Genomic DNA, 13,474 nt, shown 5'->3' with positions numbered 1-13,474 from the left:
TCCACAATTGCCTTCGACAACCAACAAATTTAAATGACATTTTGCCTTTTTTCTTAACTAAATAGTATCTTTGTTAGTACGTGTTTATTGTAAGAAAGACACAAATACCACGTCACGCGAGATGTGTAGATTAAATAATTTAACAAATGCCGAGCCGGCACCTCTCTAATCTTGCATTAACGGTTAGCTTTTGGATACTAATCTCCTACTTATACTTTACCCGAATTAACCCCCATCCATTCGAGCTTAACACAGCCTAATTTAAGATAATGCCTCCTAGCCAAATGATTTATAAGATTCTAACGACCGGACAACGAACTTCCTGGAACCATCCTAACATACCATACTTTAAGCTGACTTCCTGTACATTGCTGCACTCACCTTGTTGAATATACCTAAGTTTGTGTAAAAATATATATATTAAAGTCTAAATAATTTATTTTCCAAGGTCGATGGTAAACCTTTCCAACACCGCCAATGGGGTGGCTATGGGGTGAATAATAAATGACTGCGGTAAAAATTATTTTTGTTGACCCCCCATTTATGCTAACCCCCATTATTTATGTTAACCCCCATTTTCGTATAATAGGGTAGCAGCAAGTTGCTGTGTATACCTAAGCCTGTTAAAAACAACTTTAAAAAATATATATACGTATATAATTTCTATAAACGAGACCTGTTCATGTTAATGTTTCATTCTGGTTATTATTTTAACAAAACCTAACAATTATAATTCTCAGTTTAGTTAATATATGTTTAAGGACTAATATAATAGTGTTTGAATTTGAATTTAAAAACTTCGTTTCAAACTTTTATAAACTTAGTAGAGTATTGGAACCAAGGTTGTCATGGTAACGAGGGACGCTCTTCCCTACATCCTGTTCCTCTCTTGGCCAGTATATTTGTGTATATATATACCTTTTTCCTGCCTCGTCTTGTGACACACGCACAGTTAGCATCGTACATACGAAGTTATAATTCCCAGCAGTGGCAGTGAAATAGAAAATAACTTGTATCAAATATTCGTGAATGTATTTTTTGTGTATGGCGCACTCATGGATGTCCGCGTGATTGTGTATATAACTTAGTCGTGTTACACACTCACAGTCACGCTCATCACAGCCAGCTGCCAGTACACCTACACACACGGTAAGGTACTCTTTTTCTGTGAGTTACCCTCTGAGTTTCTGTTACCCTCCACCCTGTGGGCAGGGTGGAGGATGCACCCCACATGCACACACACATCCTGTGGGCAGGGTGGAGGGTGCACCCCACACACACACATCCTGTGGGCAGGGTGGAGGGTGCACCCCACACACACACATCCTGTGGGCAGGGTGGAGGGTGCACCCCACACACATCCTGGGAGCATTGTGTTTAATCAACGACTCGGAAATAGCTGGAATAAGAGAACGGTGAATATTTCAAATTATGTATCGTGTTAAAGTGTCTTCAATTTGTTCAGCTTCACATATGTTCTTGTAAAATGAGTTGCGACTGGACGCAGCTAACTCTGGCTGCATTCGGCAAGATTTTCCTTGTAAATGGCTGGTTTATGACCCTCGCAGAGATGGATCGATGCTTGGCTCTCATGATTGTGAAGCTAACTTTAGTTATTAGCACACCAGTCTGTTCTTGTGGTCATGTTCTTAGGTCATCATGTTTCAGGAGAGCAGGATGGAAGAGTCACCTTCGGTGCTGGTGGCAGAGTCACCCTCAGAACAAGCGGAGTCACCTTCTGGGCTGACTGAGCCACCTTCGCAGGTGGAGGAGTCACCTTCGCAGGTGGCGGAGTCACCTTCGCAGGTGGCGGAGTCACCTTCGCAGGTGGCGCAGTCACCATCGCAAGTGGAGGAGTCACCATCACAGGTGGCGGGGTCACCATCGCAGGTGGCGGGGTCACCATCGCAGGTGGCGGAATCACCATCGGTGCTGGCCGAGTCGCCTTCGATGCAGGGTGGAGGGTGGAGGTCAACCTCCAGCACCTCACCAACCAGATTCACTTTCGACTCTTTTGATCTGGAAGGGGGTGTAGGGGCCGCAGGGAAGGGAGGGGACGGGGACCTCCCCTCTCCCACCCCAGCAACAGTCACCTTCCCTTCCACTACAACGCACCAGGGTAAGGAGCCACAGAAATAAAATTACACATTTCAGCAAGAGTACTTGTATTATAAATGCTGTGCGTGTGAACTATTTAGTTTCCTATAAAATATGTTTCTTCTGTTTCTCTCCTCTGTGAATGTTAGAATTTAAATCTAGTGTACTTGAGGTATTCAAACTTGTGTAGCCCCACTACCGCTTTCTTCACCATGAAATAAAAAAAAAGAGACAAAAGAATCAGACCCAAAGACCAGCTGCAGAGTTCGCACTGGCGATATAGGTCATTGTGACCCCCCCAATCACCAGATTTGTCTTGTATTTGCCTTAAATAATTCAACTAGCTGAAGCTGACAACTGTAAATAGATTGTCGTTGATGTGTATACTGTGTATCTAGTTCATCAATGCGGTAATCTGTTTACTTAAACATATAGTGGGGTTCATTTCGTGTATCCACAACCTTGCCACCACCTCTCACACCGGGTGAGTACAATAAACGAGGCAAACACTTAATGGACCCTACACTAGCACTCACACACCTATATAACATGGTCCTATATACGTCACAGTCACTCTTGTCCACAACATAAGCAATAACTTGAAAGTCAGAACTTACCGATAATGAAGCGTTGCCTCGCTACCTAACGACTCTCAAGTTATATATATGGATGTATTAATATAAAAATGCATGCTAATTGGCCAATCTATGCTCTAAAACAATCAATTGCTTATCCTGAATTGAGAACCGGAGTCTATCTGACAGTAACCAGATGACGTCTCTCTTGCTGAGACCAGACTGTATTTTAATGATGAATATGGCAGCTTGATACGGTTGATTTGGATGTCACAGCGTTGCTGTAAAGGATTCTAGTTGCTTGCTCAGACATGGAGTGCACGTTGTTGGGTCCCACTTGGTAGATGAGGTGGTGGTGGGGCCTCGAGATCGGTGATCCTCCACACTCATATATTTGGATATATATACCAGGAATTCCTCCCTATATACAGTTCAGAAACTCTCCCAGTATTCAGGGAGCTATTGTTGAGGATTATAATTAGTTTGTGTGTAAATATCTTGCCGAAAATGTCTCCAGCACTTCGCACGTGCGCACTTTCTGGATGTAAACACCAGGCGAGATCAGGTACCAGACGATTCTGCCCCACCTGCGGGCGGCGTCTGCTGGTGGCGTCCCTTCCTCAGAGGAGGTGCCGGCAATGATTATAAAATTATTATTTTCTTTATTTAGAATGATTATTGGGATAAAGTTATATCACAATTCAATTTCTTTCTTTATTATGCACCCCATACCCATCCCGTGGGCGGTGGTGTAAAGGATCACAAGGATAAGCACCTAGTGGATTTAAAGATTATTGGCAGTACTTGATAGTACCTTTTGTCCTTTATTAAGGATTTTGAAATTACATCACTGGAAGCTATAACTTTGGTTCCAGCAATATTTTACTTTTTATTTTTGTGATCACATGCACAATGTAATATAGACATTGAGCCCAATAGTGTACTTGACCAAATGGTCATGTATGTATAGGCTTCTAGCTAATGTCGATACAGATGATCCTGAAATCATCAGTAGATATGATTCTGAGATAAATTATAGATATGATACGGAAATATTACATTTCTTAGGTAATATGGATATGGTGATATTATCCATAATAATAATATGGATAATATATGATATGGTGAATGGAATTTTCCACATGCAGAATAGGTATAAGCACCGCTGCAGAAAGGGCAAATCAACTATGAAACTAACTCACTGTATATGCGGCTGTAGACTGTATTTGGAGTAGTTCTAACATTCCTGACGGCTGAATGGTCAGCGCTCGGGATTCGTAGCCCTAAGAATCCGGGTTCGATCCCCGGCGGAGGCGGAAACAAACGGATAGTTTCTTTCATCCCTGATACCCTTGTTCAGCTAGCAGGAAATATATATCTGGGAGTTTGACAGCTGCTACGACTGCTTCCTGGGAATGTGTGTGTGTATTTACCTAGTTGCGCTTGCTGGGGTTGAACTCTGCTCTTTCGCCCGCCTCTTAACTGTTACTATTTTTCTCACCACACACACACGCCCGTGACAGCTGACTAACTCCCAGGTACCTATTTACTGCTAGGTAACAGGGGCATCAGGGTGAAAGAAACTCTGCCCATTGCCTCTCGCCGGTGCCGGGAATCGAACCCAGGACCACAGGATCACGCGTCTAGCGTGCTTTCCAGTCAGCCACCCTGTGTGTGCGCGTGTGTATGTGAAAATAAGGATTAAGGATATGCTTGAAACGCTATGCGTACTAGTGGCCTTAGATATTGTATGTACTTGCTCTATCTATAAATCCAACACTATTTTTGTAACTCACCTATGTATGTACTTTTACCTTAATTAATAAATCACTTTCGCGCTCCTTGGTCGGGTTTGACCGACGATTTTTTTCTCTTGAATCCGCACAAATGTGTTTACCCGTCATTTGAACAAATATTTCTATAAAATCCAATTAATTCTTATCCGATCGAACTTGGAGATAGTATAAACATGTTTGCCATAAAATTTCCGTTTTTTTTAATAGCCACATAGCCTAATTGGGAGGACGGCATTGTATTGTATATTCGTGGTAATACCATTGTATTGTTGACACAACGGGCATAATCGACGTAGTTTTTTATTTGGTGCCGATCTAACCCATCCTTGTGTGACATTTTATACATATATTCTTCTAGAACATTTTATTGCGAACACATTGGTACAAAAATGAAATACGTACATCGAAAATTAAGGTCAGGACAGTGAAAAAGAGTATACACTTTTTAGTGTTGTCGCTCGATTGCCCGAAACGCCGAGCGCACGTGGGGAAAGTTTTTTTTGTTTACCTAGAGCACGAAAGTGTTTAATAAACATTTGAATTTGAATTTGAATATGGTGCGCGAAAAGTGTGGACATTATACCATAGTCTCCCACGCTATGTTTTCTCTGAATTAGGTGCGGTATGAAGAAAATCATAGCTTAGTTTAGTTCATTTATTGTGCACCCCGAGTGCTTTGTCAAGGTCTGAGTGTGTGATGAGGACGAGACTTACATCTCAACGTCTAATGAGGCTGCTATGTTGTTATCGTTTTAGATTCAGCTACTCGGAACGAAATGTCCATGTAGCACGGGCTATAGTGAGCCCGTAAAGGCTGTTATCCTGGGTCCAGTCCTCTCATTTTTCTTGACACTCCGGCCATGTCCCCTCTAATCCCGACTACCGATGTACCTGTGGGGATGCCTTCCACGGAAATATGGTCATGTGTTCTTTCTGTAATCCTGCTATTCTGGGAACTGGAGTTGTTATTAATAGAGGTGTTCATCTGGATGCTAGACCACGGGAGACATCTCCCGTCATGCAGGGTGCAGTCGCACCTCCACAGATCTCCAGTATCAGCTCTTGATACTGCTAATGGCTCAAAAGGGCCACCACTTACGGGATATTCATGCCCGTGCCACCTTTTGGGTGGCTTAGTCTTCATCAATCAATCAATGGATCCTAGACACACAGCACCGCTCCTGTGCCAGGTAAGTCCACTACGGGCTCACCATAGCCCGTGCTACTTGAAACTTGTTCCGAGTGGCTGAATCTATAACAACAACAACTGGATGCTAGCCATCGTAACCCTCTCCATACGCCAAGGAGCGCGGCTAATGGGATTGCTTTCATTTATCCATTTATTGAGATCTAATTTTAATTCACTCAGAATCATTTTCCTAGTAAAGCTGTCCTCCCAAGTAAATAAAGCCTTTGTTACCAACGAAAGTATTCAGAGTATTTAAGAATCCTTTCCACTACCTTTCTAGTTCTAATATTATTACTTTTATAGATTGTCACATTTCTTAAAATCAATATTGTGATCTTTTTCCCAACTATGGTTAACTACACCACTGTTACCAGCCATAATTCTACACGCTTTCTTATGTTCTTCAATTGTGATCTCCAGTTTTCGCCCCGTTGTCCCCACATAGACTTCATTATAATCTCTACAAGGTAATATATAACTCCTCCCGGATTACTATCCTCTCCTACTCTATTCAAGTAAATATAAATAAATAAATAAATAAATTTGTATTCAGGAAAAGTACATACATAGTTAATTTACAAACATAATGTTGGATTTATAGATTGAGCTAGTACATACAATACCTAAAGCCACTAATACGCATAGCGTTTCGGGCAAGTTCTTACTATATAGTAAAAATATGTGTCTCGTTGACACATCTCGTTAGTGTGATTATTCTCTGTGTAATAATAATTCATGCAAGAGTACATACACACATACATACATGAAGACTGGAGTATACATAGACCAGAGAAGTAGGATGCATGAAACTAGTGATACGCAACTGCGTCTCTAGGTTACAGAGTGAGAGTCAAGACCTAGCTATAGGTTCACCTAATATCCTCCAGGTCCCAAGATGCTGCCCTATGGCACCCCTTCTGTCAATGGTAGAGTGGGGGAGGCTATGCTATTGATGGCTACATATTGGTGTCTGTCACTGAGATAGGAACGACTATAGTCCAGAGCAAGGCCCCGGATACCATAGTAGTGAAGTTTAAGTATGCCACTTGTGAGGCAGTTGTTTAATCTTTGGCAGTTACTTGCTTGGTGAGGAGAGGACAGTGTGTGTTGTAGAGGCTTCGAGTTTTGGAGAGAAAGATGTTGGCTAATGAATTTATATCCTGCATATTGTTGAGTTCAGATTCCCAGTTACAGTTGTTACCCCAGGTACAGGGCTAGAGGCGGTACGGAGGGTACAGGAAGTGACGCGACTGTACCGTGAAAGGAACCGTCTGGCCCGCATGCACCGCAAGGCGGAGCTGCGGGTACTGACCAGCCTCAAGCGCCGCAGGCAGGTAGGTACACTTGCGGACACAGACGGAGGCATGGATGAACGATACATGGCGGACAAAGGCAAGAGGGGATACGTATAAGGGGCTAGGGCACGGGTGGGACTCTTAGCACATGTCTCCCAGAGAGCCTGGGAGGGCACGGACACTGGTGGAGACGAGTCTGTGTCGTGTCTGAGCACGTGGGACACGCAGTGGACCCGTGTCTGAGCACGTGGGACACACAGTGGACCCGTGTCTGAGCACGTGGGACACAGTGGACCCGTGTCTGAGCACGTACATATGAGACATGTATGCTACATGGGATTACACATAAGACACCTAAAGCGAAAAAGTAGGACACAGATGTGCACATGCACGGGACACATACGACACAGGGAGACACAGTACACACGGGACACGGGAGACTCTTGGGTACTTGGGGTGTAGGAGTGGGAGCATGAACCAAATTCCGGAAGACCCAAAATCTCTGATGTGCCCGAGACCTGAGATCAGAAATGTGTGTAAAATATAACTTTAGTTTAATATTAGTGATCGCTCCTAATAAGGTAGTGGGTTATTAATGATTTTTTGGCGTGGAGGGCGAGGCTGGAGGTGAGGAGGTGGAGGAGGGCGAAGGTGGAGGCGTCGAGTGGGCAGCGGAGGCGGCCAGAGCTCGCCAGGCCCTGCTGGAGGAGGACCAGACCGCCTCCGCACACAGCCTCCACTACCGCCTCCTGCTGGAGCACGGCCGCACTAACGCCACCAACGTCACCCACCAGGTCAGTACACCCCCACACACACCTGTCTGCTGTGTTGTACCTGATTATCACCACACCTACGAATACTGTTTTTGTATTACACACTAAAATATTACACATATTTTTGTCATTACTGTTTTCTTTACCTGTTTGGTTTACACCTGTGTGTCCAACCACTTGGGGATGGAGGGTAGAGCGACGGTCTCGGTTCATGCAGGTCGACGTTCTATCCCCGACTGTCCAAGTGGTTGGGTGCCGAACTTGGGCACCATTCCTTCCCCCCGTCCCATCCCAAATCCTGATCCCTTCCAAGTGCTATGTAGTCGTATTGGCTTAGCGCTTTCTCTTTATAATTCCCTCCCTTCCTTTCCCTTACACCCGTGAGTGTATGTATATATATTTACCATTTGTATCTGCAGTATCGAGCTATTAGCTCTTGAACCTCGCCTTGCTAACAAATTTATTTTTCCTCTTTTATGTCCACTACTGTGGGGAAATTTACCGGTGATTGCTTTTGAGTATTAATTCAAGAAATTGTATTTATTGCTTCTAAGCGGACTGTATTTTATAATTTATTGTCACCAGTAACCTTACCTTCACACATTTGGGGGGGGGGGGAGGGCATATTTTAATCTTACCGTAATTAAACAGTAGATTTAATTACTATTGGATTATAATCACACAACTATATAAAGAACATTTAAAAAGGCCTCACCTGTTTCAGTAGTGTTGACTGGTCATCACACATCAGATACCCTTGGACACGCGCACTCCAGTGATTAATGGCGTATGTGTGATCCTGGTGTAGCCAGCTCAACTGTCTCGTGTGGTCTCACTCACCTGGGAATACATACACCCTAATATCTGACGATTACATATATGTCCAGGTGTTACACATGAACATAAATTGTTATAATAATGAGGCTTACCCATGTGGGTGGTGTGTCCATGCCTTAGACGATTAATCTTAGACACAGAAAATAAATTGGGCAATTTAATGTGAGCTAATAGACTTAACCGTAATGACACTTCCCTTAGTTCTGCAACAATTAGTGACTAATGTGAGTCACGTTGCCCTTTGGGACTTGCTGGTAGAGTTAGGGGTCACGTGGTAGGCTCAATGTTGGCTCAACAACCTCGCCTCGTGACGAGTCAACTGCCCAGCCGTGCACTCTCAACACACCAGCATAGCTGCTCTCTTGTTTACACTGCTCACCCCTTCCTCCTCCTCACCTTCAGCCGCCAAATTTAACGAGTAAAGAGGGTTTTGTATAATCTCATATTGTTACTGAATGTATAATTAATCAAGATATTTAATTTTATTTGGTCACCAGCTCTTAGACTGGTGTATTTTATATCGTAACATTAGTTAGATGAATGTTGTGACGACAACTGATCGTAATGGCCTTTCCCATTTTCTTTAATCTTTTTTATGACTAACTAATGTAAATCAACAACATTGATGAAAGAATACTAATGGTGTAGCCCGAGCAATATAACAGTTAATATCTATTATTTATTCTTCACAACAATTGTAACAAAATACCTTACGATAGTATTACTGTTAATATTATTATTATTATTACTGGTCAGGTGAATGGCCAGCTGGAGAAGGTGTTTGACCAGCTGCGGCAGCTGGTGGAACACAGCTTCTCGCCCTCTCCACCTGAGAAACACAGGAAGGAGGTAAGTACTTCACAACTATTTCTGCTCCATACCTGTCTAGCTCGCCCCTGACTACCCTACACCTGGCTGCTTCACACCTGAATACTCCACACCAAGAGGACGGAAGTGGAAGCAGGAAACGCAAATGAGTAAGAAAGTTCTTATACCTTGTACGGATGGAATGCACCGTGGGAAGACGTTGTGGAAGCCACCTCCATCCACAACCTTAAAGCCAGATTCGACAAAGAATTCGAAGGTGAGAATAATTTAAGTTTTAACCCATTGGGTGTAACAAGGAGAAGACGGGGCATGAAGAGCTAGACCTCACTTCCCTGTTGTCACTGATAGGTAAGTATACGTGTGTCTGTCCCACACGTGAGGTGTGGTGACGGGTGGTGTGGTGAGGGTAGGTGTGGTAAGGAGAGGTGTGGTGAGGGAGGATGATGACGGAATGTGCTATTGGTCCCACAGATGGTGGAGAAACTGCTGGCGCGACGGCAAGAGGTGGAGGAGCAGCTGAGGCAGGCCAGACTCTGCTACTTCAGCCTGATCCTCAAGAAGCAGCGACTAGAGGAAGAACTAAAGGCCAGACAGGATGCAGCCGAGGACCAGGTCAGTCTCAACAGAGTTCTCATAGCCTGATTTTTTGTCATAATTTATGAAGCATATATTAAGACAAGCATATATATGATTGTGGCTGTTTAAGGTGAGCGTGGCGGAGATGCTGAGGCTGGTGGTGGAGACGGAGGCCTACAACGAGCAGCTTGGTGTTCAGGTAAGCTCTCGACAAGGTTAGAGACGATTATTTTCAGAGATCTAAGTCGATCTAAAGCCCTTTTTTTATACTGGAAAACAGGAATTCGGTGTCGTTTGTAATGTCTCTACGTTCTTGTAAAATACTCTTTACAGCTTTGGAAGGTTGCTGGTTCCATGTTTATATTACCCTATAGGAGAGAAGCGTCTCCTTTCCTACACCGAAGCTTGCTGGGGATGGTAAAGTATGTACAGGTAACCGTTTGAGTAACTTGTTCTTAGGATTCACTCAACGGAATGGATTGGGAACGACTACATGATTAATGCTATTATCTACTCTCTCTATCCATGGATAGGTTTGGTTAGGTTAAGTATCATAACGTTTGGTTAGGATAATATTATTGACGATAATGTTAAATAAAGAATTCGAAAACTTTCTCAGTGTGTCCGAGAATTCAGTTTACAGAAAACCTAATTCTTCAAAGAAAACGAATTTAGCATACACTTTTATTTTTATTTTAAACCAGCAATTTAAAATATGTAACGGTTCTATTGTTACGTAAAGTATGGTGACAAATAAACACAGACACTAAGATACTATATATATATTTGGTCGAATATACAGAAGTACACCGGTGATACTTTGGTGTGAGTTGAGCGCACTGAGCGTCGGTACAGTATCTCGCAAGTGTCTGCTCTAGACCACACTTGAAAGTAGACTAGTTAATGTTTGCTATTCTTGCTGCTTATATTGCTCGGGCAACACCTCACCGTGTTGCCCGGGCAACGCCTCACCTCATTCATCTCCAAAGGTTGACAGGAATATTAACACTATATTTGGAGCGAGTATATTATTGGGATAATCTACTCGCTACAAATACAATAACGTTTTAACTTGAGAATAATCTCTGAATAAGACAAAGGTTCATTTGCCAGTTTACATGTAGATTATTAGTGGAACCATAATATGCTTTCAGATCATCACAAATATCTAGATAACTATCCATTTGAAGGGGGTGTGTGGTTTCGCATGGTAATGGATTTGCTGTGAGAACAGAGTCATTTGAGAGTCAGATGGTACTTCAGAGACTGATAGGAATACCAACCTACCAGTACCTGCTTGATACTGGACAAAATGCTAGTCAAAATTACTTACTTCAGCCGGTAGTAATGGGTCATACAGTGATCAGCTAGGTGTACATAGGTCGTGATGGTGGGTCGTACAGTATTTACTATTTGTGTCTGCAGAATCGAGTTATTAGCTCTTGAACTCCGCCTTTCTAATCAATCTATTTTTCCTTTATTATATCTACTACATATATTTCTCTTACATACACACACTGGGTGTCCAGTGTACTCACCTATTTTGTGTGTGTGTGTTTTTAGGGGTCTGACAGCTGAGTGGACAGCGCCCGGGATTCGTAGTCCTAAGGTTCCGGGTTCGATTCCCGGTGGAGGCGGAAACAAATGGGCAGGGTTTCTTTCATCCTGATACCTAGCAGTAAATAGGTACCTGTGAGTTAGACAGCTGCTACGGGCTGTTTCCTATGTGTGTGTGTGTGGGGAGGGAAAAAAGAAAAAAATAATAGTTAGTAACAGTTGAGAGGCGGGCCAAAAGAACAGAACTCAACCCCCCGCAAGCACAACTAGGTGAATACACACATCCCCAGGAAGTAGCCCGTAGCAGCTGTCTAACTGTCAGGTACCTACTTACTGCTAGGTGAACATGAGCACCAAGGTGAAAAACTGCTTATTTGCTTCTGCCTCCGCCAGGAATCGAACCCGGGCTCTTACGACTTCGACTCCAGAGCGCTGTCCATCCAGCCGCGAGGTCCCTGTTGCTGTGTACTGAGAAAGTGGTGATTGTTTCTGAGTCTACTTACTGTATTGTTTAGGAAAGTCACACAGTAGTGTGACAGGACACATTGGACGCTGTTATCCCTATGACGGCGCAGTAGGGTCTAAAACCTGCTCCTTGTGACGTCACACACATCGAGCTCACCATATGTAAAACAACATATTGTCTCATATTTTCGTTCGGTTAGGTTAAGCCAGGCTAGGCTACGCTGGGTTGTTATGTTGGACTGGATTGCGTTATGTTTGTTTATAAAGTGGCGATTGCATAAAGGGGCACACACCTTTCTCAGGTGTTAGACTCTACTTGATTGTTGGTGTGAGCTGGTGGAGCGTGATTGGTGCTCATGTGAGGAGGGCAAATATGAGAGCATTGTGTAAGTTCTTGCATCGGCCTGTTTGAGCCTGTAGAGGTGGTTCTTGACCTTAGCAGGTCAAGAAGACTAGCAGCAGTAACAGGAAGAAGACTAACATGACCATCACCACTACAGGAGAGCAGTATCCGGGCGCACCAGGCGTCTCTCACCAACATCAAGTCAACCAGCCACAAACGCAGCCTCCGCAGCAAGGAACTAGCCGGCCAGCTGCACGACACAGAGGCGGCCGTCGCTGCACTCCAAACTCACCTGCATCAGGTAGTCTCACTATTACAGTACAAATCAAATACGTAACAAAAATAGAAATCAATCGTCAAATTTCTAAATGTCAAATTTGTGTTTTGTTTTAAAGGAAAAGGAGAAACTGAAACAACTGTCGGAGAAACAGAAGTCCTCCAGGAGAAAGTCTTCCCTCCTTCAGCCTTCAACCAGGCTCCTGTTGGATCCACTCCTCGCGAAGGACGTGAAGGAGAAGCTGGCACTTAGAGACGCCCTCGAGGAAGAGCTGGGGCGCCTCAGACATGTGTGCGGACGAAGGATGACCTCACACTTCAGACCACCTCACAACAACGCCTCACATTAAACACAAGCTTCTCAGCATTTCTTAAAGCTTATAAATTACTTAACAAAAGTAACGCAAATTTATAAGTAAATGTGTAACCAATCAAATGAATGATAACAAACAAAAAAGATTAGTATTCTGTGTGTATTAGTATGCAATATATACACTTGTATTCAATAGCAAACAATATGCACATTTTACATTATTACTAAATAATGTAGACTGCGTATGTAATGGGCTCCGGATTACTGCTTTACTTAACCTTGTCTTGTTTAGAAATTATATAATACAGATTTGTATAAGATTATTTTAACCCAGCAATTACATTTATTATACAAAAAGTCCTCCCGGGAGGTTTAATCTGGTTACATAGGCATAAGGTGTAAGGAAACGTGGTCAAAGTTTACGTACTGTCGAGGACCTCAAAAGCGGGACCACTGGATTGGGACTCCAGTTCACTGACTAATGCGCACATGATGTTATCCTAAATTTAATTAGGTGCTTGGTTATTAGGGCGTAACTATTGGAGTTTGTTTTT

The 13,474-nt window shown here is 43.3% G+C and overlaps 1 protein-coding gene across 1 annotated transcript; it reads left to right on the top strand.

The window, feature by feature from the left end:
• The first annotated feature begins 6,873 nt into the window (after positions 1–6,873).
• LOC123756447 (GRB10-interacting GYF protein 2-like) lies at positions 6,874–13,130 on the top strand. Its single transcript, XM_045739620.2, has 7 exons — positions 6,874–6,991; positions 7,567–7,746; positions 9,319–9,411; positions 9,862–10,002; positions 10,097–10,165; positions 12,489–12,632; positions 12,727–13,130. Exons 1-7 carry the CDS (start codon positions 6,938–6,940, stop codon positions 12,955–12,957), a joined length of 912 nt encoding a protein of 303 aa, XP_045595576.2. The 5' UTR covers positions 6,874–6,937; the 3' UTR covers positions 12,958–13,130.
• Positions 13,131–13,474: the final 344 nt, after the last annotated feature.

Source organism: Procambarus clarkii, chromosome 25 (genome assembly GCF_040958095.1).
Source record: "Procambarus clarkii isolate CNS0578487 chromosome 25, FALCON_Pclarkii_2.0, whole genome shotgun sequence".
Taxonomy (NCBI): domain Eukaryota; kingdom Metazoa; phylum Arthropoda; class Malacostraca; order Decapoda; family Cambaridae; genus Procambarus; species Procambarus clarkii.
Note: the sequence above shows the minus strand (reverse complement) of the source record. Positions and strands in the feature narration are given on the sequence as shown.